Source organism: Trachemys scripta, chromosome 1 (genome assembly GCF_013100865.1).
Source record: "Trachemys scripta elegans isolate TJP31775 chromosome 1, CAS_Tse_1.0, whole genome shotgun sequence".
NCBI classification, from domain to species: Eukaryota; Metazoa; Chordata; order Testudines; family Emydidae; genus Trachemys; species Trachemys scripta.
In genome coordinates this window covers 329937716-329956278 of record NC_048298.1, presented here as the reverse complement: position 1 = coordinate 329956278, position 18563 = coordinate 329937716, and the positions used below count along the sequence as shown (strand labels likewise).

At 48.0% G+C, this 18563-nt stretch overlaps 1 protein-coding gene across 1 annotated transcript in view; it reads right to left on the bottom strand.

Moving 5' to 3' along the window:
- GAB2 (GRB2 associated binding protein 2) overlaps window positions 1-17020 on the bottom strand; it is a 200097-nt gene extending 183077 nt beyond the window's left edge. Inside the window, exon 1 of the mRNA XM_034759085.1 lies at window positions 16610-17020. Coding sequence (XP_034614976.1) covers window positions 16610-16681 — 72 coding nt within the window. The 5' untranslated portion in view covers window positions 16682-17020. The remainder of the gene's footprint in view (window positions 1-16609) is intronic.
- Window positions 17021-18563: the final 1543 nt, after the last annotated feature.

Below are 18563 nucleotides of genomic sequence, written 5' to 3'. Positions count from 1 at the left end.
GTAGGACTATTATGGTTGCCACAGCATAGCAGCCACTCAGAACTCCAAGGTGGCAACCGGGATCAAACCCAGCTTTTCCTGATCCAACAGCACACGACCAGATCACTTCAGTAAAAGGAAACTAGCTGCCGGCAGTACAGAGGCTATGACCCACAGCTAAACAGTTCTGATTCTGTCCAGTAGAGGGCAGTAGTTTACATGCCAAAAACTACCTCCTTGTATTTACAATAGTGTTGTAGGTCCTCAAAACACTGTACAGAAATGTTTATTTTTAGGAATGAATTCATTGCTCATGCTAGGTCATATTCACAACTGACAATAGATTAATCATGTTATATTAAAGTCATTGTGTGTGAAACAGGTTTGTTTTATTTAATAAGATAAATGGATATGTATACAATAGAAGCCACATCATGAAGTCTCTTTTTATATACCAAAGAACAGAATGAGACTGCAGCTGCAGTTGCAAACAACCTTCCTCTACATTCAGCTCCATCTTCAAATCCCACTGCTGCTGCAGGGTCTTCCAGCCCTGGACCCTCATACATCAGACCTTATTTGTACCAGCTGGCTGCACTGAATGTTTGATTCTCAACCAACATATTTTCTATGTTTGATGCACATGGGCTTGGGCCTGCAAACCCTCACCCAAGCTGACTTCAAGGAGACTCATTCATATGAGCAAAAATTCATAACTGGCCCCCATCAGTCAGTGTGATGCACATGGGCTGCACCCATCCAGAGCCCCACTGATTCAGGGAGGTCTTCACTTTGACATAAGCACATAGCAACTGCCAGACTGGATCAGACCCATGGTCCAAGAAATGCCGACAGTAGGCAGAAGATCTCATCCTAATCTCTACTAGTGAGAGATGTGGGGTTAAACCCCCAAGACATGAAGGTTCATCTCCCTTCCCATCCTTGGGTTTTTGTTTCTTGGTTACAATCAGTTATTCCAGCTCTGGATATTCTTGTTATCCGCATACCATGTCTAAACCTGCTTTGAATCTTGCTAAGTTTTTGGCCTCCACTTTATCCTATGGCAGTGAGTTTCACAAACTAATTACACAGTTTGCAAGAAAATGTTTTCTTATCGGTTTTGAATTTGCCACCTTTCAATTTCACGGAATGTCCCTTTGTTCTTGCGTAATGAGACCAGAAGTTCCTGATCTACCTTCTCTAAACCATTCATTAATTTAGGTACTTTTATCATGTCTCTTCCTTTCTAAGGAAAACCATCCCAATCCTTTCAATCCCTCTTCCCAGGAACGTTTTCCCATGCGCCTAATCATTCTTGTGGCCCTTCTCCAAAAAAACTGGTGTTAAGGATCCACCCCCTGTGACGGGTTGGATCACAGAAACCCCCTTGGGAGCTGCCACCTGATGTACCAAGACTACTTCTATTCCTGTTTTCTCTGCCAGCTCAGGACTCCAGTACCCTGTCTTGCTGAGCCAGACACTCCCGTCTGCTCCAACACTGACCCAGGGTCTGAATCGCTTGCCCCAAAGCTGCAAGTTTACCTGAAAACAGCTCACAGACATGTGCTTGTCTTTAGCACTCAGATGTCCAACTCCCAATGGGATCTAAACCCAAACAAATCCGTTTTACCCTGCATAAAACTCATAAATTGTTCGCCCTCTATAACACTGATAGAGAGATATGCACAGTTGTTTGCTCCCCCAGGTATTAATACATACTCTGAGTAAATTACTAAATAAAAAGTGATTTTATTAAACACAGACAGTAGGATTTAAGTGGTTCCAAGTAGTAACAGACAGAACAAAGTCACCAAGCAAAATAAAATAAAATGCGCAAATCTATGTCTAATCAAACTGAATACAGATAATCTCACCCTCAGAGATGCTTCAGTAAGTTTTTTCTCAGACTGGACACCTTCCAGGCCTGGGCACAATTCTTTCCCCTGGTACAGCTCTTGTTCCAGCTCAGGTGATAGCTAGGGGATTCTTCATGATGGCTCCTCTCTCCCCTTTGTTCTGTTTCACCCCTTTATATATCTTTTGCATAAGGCGGGAACCCTTTGTCCCTCTGGGTTTCCACCCCCCCCTCACTGGAAAAGTACCAGGTTAAAGATGGATTCCAGTTCAGGTGACATGATTACATGTCACTGAAAGACTTCATTGCCCACTTGCCAGCACACACATATACAGGAAGACTCACAGGTAAAACACAGCCATCTGCAGACAATGGTCCTGGATAATGGGAGTCATCAAGATTCTAAACCATCATTAGTGGCCCACACTTTACATAATTACAATAGGCCCTCAGAGTTATATTTTATATTTCTAGTTTTAGATACAAGAGTGGTACCTTTATACAAATCGGATGATCACACTCAGTAGATTATAAGCTTTGTAATGATACCTTACAAGAGACCTTTTGCATGAAGCATATCCCAGTTACGTTATATCCACTTATTACCATATTTTTCTAAAACTATCCCAGTTACATTATATTCACTTATTATCATATTTTTGTAAAACCATATAGACTGCACAACGTCACACCCCCACATACCACACTGATGGCAAGGAGCTTTTCTTCCAACAACATGGTCTCTAAGTACAGCTGTGCACACTGTCTTTGCTACACAAATAAGCCCCAGACCATTGGAATCAATGTAAGCCCTTCCATTGACTTTGATGGGCTTTAGATCAGGCCCTGAATACCACCACACCACACACATTTGAGCTGTAAGCAGGGTTCTCTTTCACAGCGAGGGAATGCCAGTTGGTTCCAAGGTCTACAATGCAGCCACATATACCTGTATTCAAAGTCAGCCCTTACATTTCACTGTTTGTGCTTGTTCAAACCCCCCCACCCCTCCGGCTCATAAGGATTCTACAAACTTCAACCCTACCAGTCAGAGTGCACCCAGCGTCTGCATGTGTGCTAATAGCTCTGGATACTATAATGCTGCACTGGAGGTGGTGACTAAGTTCAGCTGCCAACTTCACTTCTCTATATCCTGACATCACGGCTCTGATCCCTGACCCGTTGAACAATGGACAGTTCTATGCAGCGTGGTCGCACATTCTTCCCACTGGAATCTCAGATCTGACGTTATGTGCAGTGAAGAGTATGCGAGGAACATGGAGGGGGAAAAAAAAAGACATCTGGCCCTCAAATCATTGATTCTTCTTAAATCAAAGCAAATGATATATTCCTATAGGCTTTCCATATGGATAGAGCTATTTACAGACCGTACGAGACAGCTGAAAAATGCCAGAGAGCTGCAAGCTGTATGTGATATTGACAGAATGAAGGCAGTTAATCTATTTTCCATTGGCAATGAGCATGTATAATTAATATTATGTATGCCCCACACTGTGCTAGATATCGTTCCTAAACATGGAGTGTGCAACCAGTGTGGGAGGTTTATGTATCCACAGACACACAGGATAGCTGATGGAGTCACATGGTAGAAAGGGCTGAGCAGCATGAATTTGGGAGGCACTCCATAACTGGGAACAGTCCACAACTGCAGGGAACCTTCCCTTCCCAATTGGGCACATCGCCCATCTAGTGGGAACTGTGGAGTTTTCAGCAATTTGGAAAAACAGGTGGCTCAATAAGAACTTAGGACAAGATTTTCAAAAGTGACTAATGATTATTATTAATCGTGGTTATTACCCTAGGGCTCTGTAGTCTGGGCACTGAAAAGCACAGAGATGCAGGCAGTCCCTGCCCTAACAATCTTACAGTCTAAATAATGGCTGACTTGATTTTTTAGGGGCCCAAGTGGAGACACCTTAAAGGGGCCTCATTTTCAGAGAGTGTCTTCCCAAAGACTCACTAGACACTTTGGAAAGGTTTGGCCTGGAACCTTAATTTAGGCAGCCATTGTTTAAATCTTGGTTCTGGTTTTTAGCCCTGCAGTATTTAAAGCCACGGCAATTTTATTTGTAGGAAACCTATCACTAGCCCAGGAGTGAATCTTCCCATCCTGGGCCTTAGATGGGAGTAATTCTGGGTGAGAAATTCCACATTTTGGACAGAGAAATTCATTTCTAGACACTAGTGTAATAAAAGCAAAGAACGACCAGACTGATACAAAGATTCCCTGATGCTCCCAGGTTCGTCAGTGAAATCACACACCAGCTGAATACCCTGAAGAAAGGAGATAATAAATATAAAAAAGGGCAGCTCCAGAAACAAAATCCCCCATGGATTGCTACTCACGGAGAAACAGGCATCCTTGTCCAGCCTAGACAGCAAGATGTGCATTTACACAGTTCCTGCTTAAAGGGCATATCTTTTCCACTCCGCCTCAAAAAATGCAGCTGAAAGGTAACATATAGCCGCTTGCTTTGGAGAGCGTCTTTGACAAGAGGAAGACTGTAAGATCTCTGGGGCAGGGGCTGTCTTTTAACTTTGTGCTGCCCCGATACAAATTATTACTATGATCTATGGCCTGTGTCATGCAGGAGTCAGACTGGATGATCTAATGGTCCTTCTTGGCCTTAAATTATTATTGTTCATCAGTTTTAAAGAGCTATTCCTCCCCCTATACCTACCCACTTAATTATAAGAGGAAGGTAAGAAAGCGACCATTACACCAATGACCACTTCTATCTGGCTTTTCATGCTTCTGCCCAGTGGCAGACTGGCTACTTTTTACCGTTATAATGACAATTGGGATCTAATTTCATTTTGTAGCAAGATGATCAGAGTTATTTATTATGCTCTCCAGACAAAGTCCTGCTCAGATTTAATAAATAAATGAGAGAGAGCAACCATGCACGTCCCTTTCATGCAAATAAAGAGATCTGGAACATTTTACATCAACCTTTTCAGGGCTCTGACTCAAAAAGCTTTTGCATAAATGCATCCAGCCCCAGCGTGATATTAACATAATGGTGCACAATGGCGGTTTGGAAATAAGCTGATTTCCAGTGCTGACAAGCCATCAGCTGGGACGGGAGGCTGTAAAAGCTAATCTCCCAAATTGCCCTCGGCCTATTTTAATTCTGCTATCTTGTAAGTATTGCTTGGTGTTTGGAAAAAGTTACTGTAATGGTTATTGATTTAGTTAGACACTGATATGCAGTGGAAGAAGAATAGGGTGTTTCTTTAATAAATCTATTTTTATTAAATTAATAAGAGGCTTGGGGAAGTGTGGTCTAGTTTATAGAGCACAGGACTGCTAGTTAGGAGATCTGGGCAGTATTTCCAGCAGGGCTGCCCACTGGGGGGGCAAATGGGGCAATTTGCCCCAGGTCCTGGGCCCCGCAGGGGCCCCCACAAGAATGTTAGCGGCTCTCCCCCACCTCCGCCTTCGCCTTCCCCCATCCCCCGGTGACTCAGCGCGCCACGTCCAGGAGTGGCCCTGGACAGCGCTGCAGCGGCGTGGCTCCGGCGGGGCCTGATCTCCTACCGCTCAGAGCTGCATGGTAAGGGGGCGGGGCGGCGAGCTCCAGTGGGCCGAGCGGCAGGAGCTCCTGGACACGACTCGCTGAGGCTCTGGGAGGCGGGGGTAAGCGGCATGGTAAGCCCCTCTGAGCCGGGCACCCCCGCAGCCCTGACCCCCAGCTCCGAGCCCAGCCCCTCTGAGCCGGTCACCCTCTGACCCCCAGCTCTGAGCCCAGCCCCTCTGAGCCGGGCACCCTCCGACTTCCCCCAGCCCTGACCCCCAGCTCTGAGCCCAGCCCCTCTGAACCAGGCATGCCCCTGATCCCATCCCCCCACAGCCCTGACCCCCAGCTCTGAGCCCAGCNCCAGCCCTGACCCCCAGCTCTGAGCCCAGCCCCTTTGAGCCGGGGACCCCCCGTCCCAGAGCCCAGCTCCCCACCCAGCCCTGCGCAACAGTAGCGCCACCCCCAGGCAGCGACAGCCCATTGGCACCAACCATCACCATCACCCAGCGACAGCCCATTATGTAATTGAAAATGTATACATACCATTAAAGCACTTAATGTTTTTAAATAATGTATTTCATGTATTTTCAAATTATTAAAAATTAATTTTTGAATGTATTTCACTGGTTATTTTTTACATTTCCAAATACATGTTACTATAGTATTGCAACTTTTTTTATGGAAGGGGACCCCGAAATTGCTTTGCCCCTTAAATCCTCTGGGTGGCCCTGATTTCCAGTTCTGTCATGGACCTCTGGGTGACCTTGAGCATGAAGGTCACTTCCTCTGACTGTGTGTCTATTTCCCCTCATAGCCCCTGTCTTGTCTATTCAGGTGAGCACTATGGGGCAGGGACTGTCTCTTACTCTCTATTTGTACAGCACCTAGCACAATGGGGCACTGATCTCTGCTGGGGCCCCTAGGTGATACAGTAAGGTTAAAGTAGTGTCCATGATGTGGAGGGTATGAACATTCATGGATGGTCCCTGCTCTGAGATGCTTATAAACTGAAGACAGACAGAGCTTATGGGAAGCAGAACATAAGGGGCAGTTTATATACAAGCCAGTTACATGCATGCACTGTCAGGGCTGCCCAGAGGATTCAGAGGGCCTGGGGTCTTCGGTGGCAGGGGGCCCCCGCCGCCGAATTGCTGTCAAAGACCCGGCACTTCGGTGGCAGGTCCCGGAGTGGAAGGACCCCCCCCCCGCAGGTCTTCAGGACACTTCGGCGGCAGGTCCCGGAGCGCAAGGACCCCCCGCCAATGAACTGCCACCGAAGACCCGGAGCGGAAGAAGCTCCGGGGGCCCGGGCCCCGCGAGACTTTTCCGGGGCCCCGGAGCAAGTGAAGGACCCCGCTCCAGGGGCCCTGAAAAACTCTCGTGGGGGCCCCTGTGGGGCTTGGGGCAAATTGCCCCACTTGCCCCCCCCTCTGGGCGGCCCTGTGCACTGTATGTATCATGCAGGAGTGGGTCTTTGAGAGGGACTGAAATATGAATAGATAGGAGCCTTGCAGATGAGCCCAGGGAGGTGGAAACATGCATCCTGGTGTGAGGGGGAATATGTAGAAGACAACACAGATGTGGTTCAGTGGTTGGGGACCAGCCTAAGACTTGAAGGGACTTGGGCTCCATTCCCTGTTCTACCACAGCATCTTTGGCAGATCACTTAGTCTCTCTCAGCCTCAGTTCCCCGTCTATAAAAAGGGGATAACAGCACTGCCCTATATCACAGGGGTATTGTGAGGATAAATCCACTGAAGCTTATGAGGTTGCTCAGACCCCATGGTAATGAGGCCACGGACATACACCATTGAGAGGTAACTGTGCAAGAAGCTGACAGACCGGTGGACACACAGCTGTGGGTCTGGGTGGCAAGCAAAGCTTACAGGTTGACGGGACTTCATTTATAAACACGACTGAGATCAGCAAAGGCTGCAGAATGGGCTCTTAGTTTGCAGCTTCATATGAGGAAATAACAACAGACTGTATTTATATGACGCCTCTCCACCAAGTGATATTCAAGGTGCATCACACAATACAGCAATTAAAATCCCATAAAATTACAAAGCCAAAGCCCGGTGCTGTGTAATATTCACTAGCACGTTTCTAATGCTTGTTTTAACCCCTTCTCGGCTGACGTCTTGGGGACAGCGGGTATATGCCATGGCAGGGGCAGGAGGGATGAGGTGGAATGGGTGGGTATCTAGTATCGTAGCAAGCACAGTTAGGAGGAAGAGTGCCAGGGTCAGGGTAATTGTAGAAGGAAAGAGCTGTGTGTCCTAGTACACAAAGCAGGTACCTAGGAGTTAGATTCTTAGATTCCAAGGCCAGAAGGGACCATTGTGATCATCTAGCCCAGTGGTTCTTAACCTGGGGTGCAGGCACCCCCTGGGGGTGGGAGACGCCCTTTCTGGGGGTGCGAGACATGCCAGATTTTTTTAGAAGGTAAATAATCGAAAACACAAATTAAGCACAGGCACTTAAGTACAACTACTTTGTTTAATCAAACCTATGTATTTATTAACATGATACATTTTTTAACGATTACTGTAATATACAAATAAAAAAATATTTAGGTGTAAAGAACTGACCTACTTCAACGATTTAAGGGGTGCGAGAACATATTTTGAGAACTAAAGGGGTGCAGGCTACAGTAAAGTTTAAGAACCACTGATCTAGCCTATCCTCCTGTGTAACAGAGGCCAGAGAACTTCCCCAAAATAACTCCTAGAGCAGATCTTTTAAGAAAGACATCCAGTATTGATTTAAAATTTGTCAGTGACGGAGAATCCATCACGACCATTGTTCCAATGGTTAATTACTTGCACTTGTAAACATTTTTGCCTTATTACCAGTCTAAATTTATCTAGCTTCAACTTCCAGCCACTGGCTTTCTCTGCTCATATTGAAGAGCTCACAAATAAATATTTGTTCCCTGTATAGGTACTTAGAAACTGTAATCAAGTCACCCCTTAACCTTGTCTTTGTTAAACTAAAATGGATTGAGTTCTTTGATTCGATCACTATAAGGAATGTTCTTTCTCTGAACTCTTTCCAATTTTTCCGTCATCTTTCTAAGAACTACAGCTGTGCAAATAATAGCTTTTTCAGTTCTCTGGCAATTCCAACAAATAAAAAAAAAAATCATTTCAGGTCAAACAAAATGTTTTATTCTGACACCATCGAAATAGTTCATTTCCAATTCTGACCATTTTAAAAAGAGAATTTTGAAACAAAATTTGTATCAAACTAAAAAAAAAAAAATGAAACATTTTGAAAATGTCAAAATACAACATTTAATTTTTTTATTTTTTTTCCCCAACTGAAACAATTTGGTGAAACTGACATGAATTCGCAAAACATTTTGGTGTCACCAAATCTGCACCTGGCTTAAGTTAGGACTCAATACCACCACTGCTGCAGTGTGTGTCCTTGAGAAAGTCATACACCTCTCTGTCAAATGGGGAGAATGGCGCTTACCCACCTTTAGAAAATGCTTTGAGATCTCTGGATGCAATGACTTAGTAGTATTGGTTTCAGAGTAGCAGTCGTGTTAGTCTGTATCCACAAAAAGAACAGGAGAACTTGTGGCACCTTAGAGATATATATACCACATACAGAGAACATGAAAAGGTGGGAGTTGTTCTACCAACTCTAAGAAATTAGCCTCTTTCGAGCTGGTAGGAAACTCCCACCTTTTCATGTTCTCTGTATGTGTATATATATTTCCTCACTATATGTTCCATTCTATGCATCCGATGAAGTGGGCTGTAGCCCACGAAGGCTTATGCTCAAATAAATTGGTTAGTCGCTAAGGTGCTACAAGTATTCCTGTTCTTTTTAGTAGTATTGGTTACTTTTATTAAAGGGGGATTTAAATGACCAGCAGGACTTCAGAAAGGAAGGATGGCCTTGTGTTGAAGACAGTGTAGACTGCTGGCACCCAGGAGATCCAAGTTCAATTCCCTGCTCTGCCACAGACAACCCTATGTGACTTTGGTCAAGTCAGTTGATGTCTCTGTGCCTCACAGGCAGTAATAAGCAACAAAGAGTCCTGTGGCACTTTATAGACTAACAGACGTATTGGAGCATAAGCTTTCGTGGGTGAATACCCACTTCGTCAGACGTATGTAATGCTTCTTTTGTCTTTTATCTATTGTGTCCATTAGATTGTAAGCTCTCCAAGGCAGGGACAGTCTGTCACAGTGTGTTTCTACAGCACCTTGCACTGTAGACCCCCAATCCTGACAGCCCCCCGTATGCCAGTAATACAAATAAATAATTTGTAATATTTGCTCTGCATCTAAGTCACTAATATCTGCTTTGGTCCAGTAAACAGCATTGCATCACCCACTGCATGTGACATTTGTTTGTGAAAGGCCATTTAATATCACTTCTGGTCTCTTCCAAAGAAAAATTAATCCAGCTTCCTGTTATACTTTCCTTAAGTGCTGTTTGTCTTTCTTAAGTTCAACTTACATTTTGCCATCATCAATCTTTTATGTCCACAGTGGACTTTGCCAGGGACATGGGCCAGTCCTGATGTCATGACGCAGGCTTGATAGAGAGAGAAAAATTCTTTCAAGCAACGTTACCAATGCCAAAGCATGAGGCAAATACATATTGTGTAAATTCAGCCAATATAACTCCTGGTCTCCAAGGATGGGGAGTTATAGATGTAAATTCCAGTGCAACGAAATAAGACTATAACCCTAAGTCCTCCCCAGTCAAATATAATGGCTGGCTATAAAAAAGGCCTCAGTATTTTTATGACCAACAAGTAGAAGAAGGGGGGAGCAGAACAGCCAGTTGTAGTGCATCACATTGTCTGGCCAGTTTGGGAATCACATCTCCATACAGCATTGCATCATTGGTGTGGTGCAGCACAGACACTATAAGGAACACTCCTCCGCTGGTGGAGGAGTTGTGTTTGCTGACCTGATAGGTCTTTTCCAGCTCTAACACAGGATTATAAAGGTATGTTCCTCTTTCCTCTGGAACATCAAGTGCTGGCTGCTGCTGGAAGCACTTGATGGATCAGAATTCTGATCCCAACCATACGTTCATAAGGGACAATTTGGATATAGAAGTGCAAATTCACAGCTGACATAGGAGACACTCAGTCAACATCAATGGTGTTGGAATCTCTTCCACCAGGGATGAGTTTGGCCAACAATGTCTGTGGTGCCCTACACGGGGCCTGAGGACTTCATACATGTGTAGGGTGACCAGACAGCAAACGTGAAAAATTGGGACGGGGGTGGGGGGTAATAGGAGCCTATATAAGGAAAAGACCCAAAAATCGGGACTGTCCCTATAAAACCGGGACATCTGGTCACCCTATACATGTGTTTAAATGGCCACCAGTCAGGTCACATGTTGGCAAGAATCCACCGAGGTCTCTCTCAAGTGCCTTTGCTATTCCCCTCCATGCAGACTACAACCTCTAACACTCTAATTTCATGAGCAGCCATTAAGACGTCAAGCCCTGAAACAGTGTATATTTTGCTAGATGCCCATTTCTTGGTGTTGCGCTGCACAGTTAGGGGCAGGGGAGGTTTCTCCCCAAGTGCATAGCTCTATGCAAGCAGGTGCCTTCCCCAGCCTACTCTGAAACATAGTCCAAAACTGCAGAGTCTCAACTCACCGCTTTCCTTAACAATAACATCAAGTTCAGCTAAAGTGTTCTTCCCAGGCATGGCTGCTCCCCAGTTTCTTACCACAGTGCTGCTCAGCTCACACCCTAGATCTTCTCTTCAGGGAGCCACTCCCACCTCTCTTATACCCAGGTGAAAATAAATGAGCCACCTGCCTCAATGAGTCAACAGAACCCACTTAACCCTTTCCTAGCAGGATCAACCTCTGCTAACAGGTTGCAGTGACTCAGGAAAACCTTGCCAGCCTGTTATCTTCCCATTTATCGCATGTGCTTGCATCAGGAAGGAAGAACAGGTCCTTTTGTTACTGGAGATCTGGTGAGACTCTGTGCCCCGGTGCAGAAGTGACCTGTGATGTACATTTTACATACTGAAGGTCTGATTCGTCTCCCATTTACATCAGTGCAAGTCCACTGAATTGAACTGAGCTATGCTGGTGCAAGACCAGTGACAGGGGAGACTCAAGCCCCTTACTTTTGTTTAAAACAGACAGCTTAGCCAACCAGCACAGATAGTAACACTGCAGTGTGAAGATAAGCAGGGTGGAGTGGAATGGTTTGATTGGAGGATAAGAGAGAGTTTACTCCCAGAATTAAACAGCAACACAGTAACTTTAGGAGTGGCTAAGTGCTCTTCTATAATTGCATACTGTATCTTCACTCCCTCTGACCTGAAATTGTTAGGATTCTTACCATTATGATATCAACCCCAGCTGAGATCAGATCCCAATTGTGCTAAACGCTGTATAAACACATAGTAAGGCACAGTCCCTCCCCAAAGAGCTAATAGCCTAAATAGGCAAGACGAAAAATGGAAGACAGGAACTGTAACTTCTGATCCTGATTTTCATACAGCACCTTTTGTGCAAAGGGCTCTCAAAGCACTTTACAAAGAAACAACACACAAAGGATCAAATCCCCCGCTGCTGAAATGCAGCTGCCTCTCAAGTGAAACAGCAACTTCTGGACTATCGGGCAGGATGTGAAGAGGCAGATCACTACCCCTCTGAATCTGGAGGGAGGTTATGAAATTGTACAAGGTGAAATTTGGATAGGTCCCTGGGTTTAGCACCCGCCCCCTTACCGAGAGTGCCACAGAATCTAGAGAGATCAGGATCTTTGTTTGGCACCACTTTCCACAAGGCAACACCAGGCCTCCCAACTGCACTTCAGCAACACGCCCCTACCCAGACACCCAGGGAAGGGACACGCTTCTAGGGGGTTTCTAATCATGTTGGACAATAAAAATAAAGTAACGTTACGGAAAAGTTTGTTGTGTTAATACAGTCAAATCCTGAATCAGCCAAATCCCAGCTAATGACAACTCATGGTCAGAGAGGTCCTCCTGGGATTTGAATCTTGAGAGCAAGTCATGGCAGTAATAGAGGGAACAATGCAGCTAATTCAATAGGGGGTGCTCTTCCCTCTCAATCAGTACAGAAGCCAATGCGGTGGGAGGACCTCTGTTGCTGGGGCTGTTGTCTTCCCGAGGAGATGGAAAACTGAGGTCCTCACTGCTTGTTTTCATTACAGAGCCCACAGCACATTGTACAAGAATAGAGGTGTTAGCCTCGGATTCCTGACCACACTGGCGCTCTCCTCCTTCCATGTGAGGAACTCGAGTATGCATGATTGGGCTACACCTTTCAGACCCTTGTCAGGTAGGTATGGTAAACATTATTGCCACCATTTCACCAGGTTGGAAAACGGAGGCATAAAAAAAAAAAAGCGAAGGCCAATGTTTTCCAAGCCAGTCATTGACTTTTGGGCACTTGTCTGGAAACATGGAGGCCCAGACCCACGAAAGTATGGAAGCACCTAACGCCCATGAATTTCAATGAGAGTTAGGCACCTAAATACCTTTGAGGATCTGGGCATGAAGATCTGGATTTCAGTGGGGGCTGTGAGTGCTCAGGGCTTTCAAGATGGGCACCCAAGAGTGGCAAAACAGTGGCCACTTTTGCCAATTGTGGCCAAAGTGACTCTCTACACAACACAGGGTGAGCCAATGTGAGAGACTGGACTAAAATCCATATCCAACTTCCAGTCCCAGGAACATGGTATCCCCTTGAGTGACATTTGTTTATAGCGTCCTTCGTCACATCCCATCTTTAACACATTGAGAAGCATTGCTGTGCAATGTTAAAAGCTAAGACATTTCACCCCAGAGATGGCTGCATTTCCAAGGGAGGATAAGGTGTTTTCTAAAACATATGTGGTTTGCAAAGTGCTGTGGGATCTTGCTGGATGAAAGGCGCCCTTATATGCACAAATCTTTATTGTTAGCCTCCAGCATTTCACACCCTCGTGCACAGCATTTAAAAGATTTACTCGGCTCTCGCTGGAATGCCGGAGCACAAGGGCTAAGTGAGTGCGCTTTCATTGGACAGTTAATGACATTTGATGAGTTAAAGGCACTGGTGACTCAGTGTTGGCAATTTATATTTGTAGGAGGAGGGTGCTTTGCTCCATTAACCTAAAGGCAGCCTCCATTGCTCATTACATAAAACGAATCTGTCCAGCTGCTCGAAAGCCTAAATAAATACATTGTGTTTTAAGGGTTTGGTCTTTTAAAGAAGTCTAATGTAACAAAATCCAATTGTTTAAATATATTAAGACTAAAGTAACATGCCTAGTGGTTAGAGAATGGGACTGGGAATCGGGGGCACTGGATTTGTTCAGTGGCTTTGGGCAAATCACACTGTCTCTGGTTGATCCTGACATACTGCAGTGACAGGCATGGTACAGGAACCTCAATAGATCTAATCTCACCCCCAGTATAAGCAGATGCAGCACCTCTGAAATCTATGGAGCTGCGCCCATTCACTGCTTGGCTAATTTTAAGTCATTCCCTCAGTTCCCCCTTCTGTAAAATGGGACTAATAATATCTGCCTATTTTCATATCTTTGCTATGATGCTTAAGCAATTAAAGGAGCTGCAGCCCAAGGTAAGTCCCAGTGACACCCATGGTCCTTTATGTTTGCCAGGTGAAAGCAATGAGAACCTAGAGAATAGTTTTGCTGATGCAGCCCAAGGCAGACTAGAGTCTACTTTGCTCTCCCAAAACTGCGCTGGCTCTGAAGGGCTAAAAGCCAGCGGACACTTATTTTTGTCACTACAGTCAGCAGATCTTACTCTGAATTCACCCAGGGAGTGGGTCTGCTGAGTCAGAAGATAGCAGCTTCACACACCCACTGTTCAGAGCCATGCGATGACACACCGTTACACTAATGCCGTCCGGAGACATCTTCAGAGGGAGAGCACAAAGCAATGGGATTTATTTTAATAAGTCCAGAATGTGGCATAGCTGCTGTTCAGATTCTTTACAACTTACAGGAACTGTTTGATCTCAACGACTAATGATAGCACTTCGATAGCCCTTTACATCTTCAAAGCCTTTGGCGAACGTTAAATAATTAACGCTAATGACAAGGGGGAGCTTAGGAAATAAAACCAGTTCTACCAAGATATAATATCGCTGCACTTCAGGGCAAAGGTGTACAGAGCTGTTCTTAAAAAGAAAGATAAGGGAGAGTTTAAAGGATGCCGCTCTTTGCACAGACACAGGAGTGAATGGTAATGAAGAGATAGGGTATGTCTACACTGCAAAAAAAAAAAAAAGGTGTGTTCTTAACTCGGGTTAAAATAGTAGTGAAGACATGGCAAGTCTGCTTTTAACTCGGGTTTAGCATTGGCTTTAACTGGAGCTGCTAACCCAAGCTGCCTTGTCTTTACTATTTTACTCTAAATTAGCTAGCATGTGTTAACTAACTGGAGTTAAGAACAGGTTTTTTCCTGTGTAGACGACACACACGTGTAGCAGGAGACAGTGAACGTTGGAAGAAGAAAGTTAAACTGGACTCAGCCATTCACTGTGAAGTATCTAAACTAACTCTTGTCCCTTTGGCTGGTGTGTTCCTTTCCTATGGCTGCTTCCTCACCAAGGGATAAATCCCAGCCTCCCAGAGAAGACAGGATGGAAATGTAACCCTCCCGTCCTTCAGTCCTCCTTGGTTCCAGTGGTGGACTCGAGAAGGGTGAGTCTCTGGTAATGCTTGGAGGGTTGGAAGGATCTTCGCTTGGAAGCAAACACTTGCAGAGGATATAGTCATTCTGGCAGGTGTAAAGACACTAATGTGCCTAAATACCTTCGAGAACCTGGGCCTGAGCTCAGATGGTTTCCTTGTGCAAGGCACAGAAACACCAAGCACCTTCCCTGGGGGCGGGGCACTGTTTTGAGTCTCTTTAACCAGTCAGGGCATCCTGGTGGACAACATAATAATCTGCAGCACTTGGTGTGGGCCAAGTTCTCTGCTGGCGTAATTCCACTGACTTCCATGGAGTAACACCAGCAGAGAATTTGGCTCTGTCCCAGGACCCCATCGGAGGGTCTGTAGCTATGGCGCTGCGCTCTGCACTGTGTGTAGGGGTGGGGGCTCCCCTGACCTGCAGAAGACGTGGGAAGAGCCAAGGGATCTACATCTATAGTCCTTATTATATAGTCATTGCTCCCCCTGCCCCCAAGGAGGGGGGTTCGCAGCTGCTCTAAATCCTCCTTTGTCCGGGACTCCCCAGAGGCACAGCCCCCTTGGGGAAGGGGGAACACTAGCCCCCAAATGGACACTCCAGCTCACTCTGATCTCAGAGCCCCATCCGCCTCCCACCCCTGCTGCCTGCATCCCTCCGAGCAAAGCCTGGGGCGCGATCCTCGTCTGGCATGAAGCCGCCTGCCAGAGCAGGGCTCCCTTGACCTGAAAGGTGCTGCCCCGACTGACACCAGCTGAGCAGCTGCTGCCCTGGGACTGGAGCCCTGGGCTTGGGCTTTGTCTCAGCGGGGCTCCTGGCTCCGTCCACGTGGCTTTCTGCAGCCCCCGGGCCCCGCTTGCAGGCTTCCCAACGAACGGGCACCGGCCCCAGCATCACCCCCCTGGCCCCGGGCACTGCTCCAGCCACTCCCGCCCCGCCGCCCGCAGATCGCCGCCGGCCCCGAGAGACCTGCGAATGTGTCCCAGGACCGGCCTCCACCTGGTCTGTGCCTAGCCCCAGCCCACGGCCCGCCCCTGCAGCTCCAGTGCCCGCACCGCCCGCCAGCCCCCGGGCGGCAGCACGCACCGCAGATCAACTCCCTGCCGCCTGCCTGGGCGTTTGCAGCCAGGAGCCAGCGCCGCGCCCGGGGCGGCAGGTGCGGGGACGCGGCGAGGGAGGCTCCTCGCGTGCCGGGAGCTGGGTATCCGCGGTGCGGGACTGCGCGGGTCAGTCCAGCTAAGCGGCACCGACTCCGTCCCGTGGGCTGGGGCGGGACTGCCCGGCTCCGCTGCGGGGTCCCGCCCTGCTCGGGGCTGAGCATCCCACTGCCGAGGGTCAGCCCCAGGCTGGCCCAGGCTCCCCGCACCCCGCCAGGCGCCTCCCCCGCGGCTGCCAAGCCCGGAGCTCCTGGGGGTCACCGCGGTGCCCGGCGCCAGCGACGCCCCGCATCCGAGCCCTCCCCCTGGGTCGGCTCCCAGCTGAGCGCCCTGCCCCGGCCGGGGCACCCCCAGCCCGGCACCCCCCGCTCCCGGGCAGCCCGGGCTACTCACGTATCGTCTCAACTTCTTCTCCGGGGGCGACTTGCGCAGCCAGCCGGCGCACACCACTTCCCCGCCGCTCATCCCGGGCTGCCCCGCCGGCTCTCCGCGGCGCCGGCCGCATGCACCCGGGCAGCTCCCGCCTCGCTACGCGCCCAGCCCGTCCTCCGCGGAGCAACTCCCCGGGCGCCGCGCCGCGCCGCCGGGGCCGCCTGGAGCGCCGGGGTCAGTCGGGCGCGGCTCAGCCGGAGCCTGCCCTGGGCCGGGTGGCAGCAGCCAGCGCCTCCGCCCCAGCGTCGCTCGCTGCGCGCCAGGGACTCCTTGTCTTATCCAGAGATCCTCGGTCGGAGCCTGGGCTGGCTCCGCTGGGCTGACACACGCACCCTTTCAAACCCCGCCAGCTGTTCGGAGCTGGGAAGCAGGAAACCGCCTCTTGCGCCCCACACACCACGCCTCCCTCCCGCCCGCCCCGCCAGCCTGTTTGCAAAGATACCAGACTGGCTGGGTCGCAGCTTCAGCTTCCAAGGCAAGGTCAGCGAGGGGATGCTCAGACACGGGTGGGGCTGGGTTTCAGCCCCCGCCCCCTCCCCGGCCCGCAGCGATTTTGACACGGCTCCCTGCGGTAGAGGGATTCCCGGTCCGACAGTAACAAGAGTACCACTAACCCAGCAGGTGACAGGCTGGATCGAAGCAGGGCTCTGCCTAATGCAGGAGCCTGGCCTCCATGGACTCCCCTACCAGCTGCTTCAGAGGCAGACACCCTGTGGCAGGAGGCGAGGGGTTAATCTGCCCCTCTGGGAAATTCCCTTCAATTATCACCCCCAATAGGTAGAGGTTGGTTTGTGCCCAAGAGCTGGAGAGAAATGAGGGAGCCACCGCAAACAACTGGGGGACCAAGAAAAGAGTCTGGACCCCGGGATGCCTGTGACGGCCTCCCTGCAATTAGCATGGGGGGGGGGATCGATAACCTGTCATATTATTGATTTTTAAATAATGCCACAGCACCCATTGAAAGGGGATATGACTGCTACTGGTGACTGGTCGCTGGGTTTCATGTTACAGTGTGTGATGTCCTCGCTGAAATTAGCAATGCCCTGTCAGATCTGGAAATATTGTACCTGTTCCTGTTCCCATTGAAACTCCCCTTCACCTCAGTGGTAGCCGGATTGGGCCCTAAATCTTCATTCGTTCCCTCCCCTTCTCCCCCCGCATTCTGAATTTCTTAGTGGTTATAAAGACGGTTGCATGGCCTGAGAAGCTAAAAGATGGAAATGGCTCTGATCTTGATTCTCTGCTGCTGGGGTCTCTTGGTCCTACATACCTGCAGTGCCAAGTGACTAACAGAGCAGCAGCGTGATTTAGTGCATAGAGCAGAACAGCCCTATGCTCTAGTCCTGGCTTTGCCTTAGATCTGCTTAGGCAAATCATGTCACTGCTCAGTGCCTCAGTTTCCCTTTTCATCCTTTGTCTACTTGCCTAATCTTTATGGACAGGGACTGTCTCTTAACATATGTTTGTACAGCACCTTGCACAAAAGGGCCCTGAGCTCAGTTGGGGACTGTAATACAAATAAATACAAATAATACTTGGCGCTTATACAGCACCTTTCATGTAGGAATCTTCAATCACTGTAGAGTCTGTAATTAAACTTTGCAATGCCTGCGTGAGGTAGGTACGACACCCATTTCCCAGTTAAGGGAATTCCTATATTAACAAAGGCTACAGTATTTTGCATCTATTAATCCTGAAGGAGAACACCTACAAGGCAGTCTATGCTATTTATTAGCAAGCTAGAAAAACTGATGTTTTCGGGCTCCCAATTTTTCTTCTTTTGTGGTTGAAACGTAAGCATCTAAAAATGGGGTCATCTCCCCACTCAGCATCCAAGTTACATTTCTGCTCTAAAGCACATTGAAGCCAATGGGAATCCTTCCACAGACCTCAATGGGCTTTGAATCAGACCCAT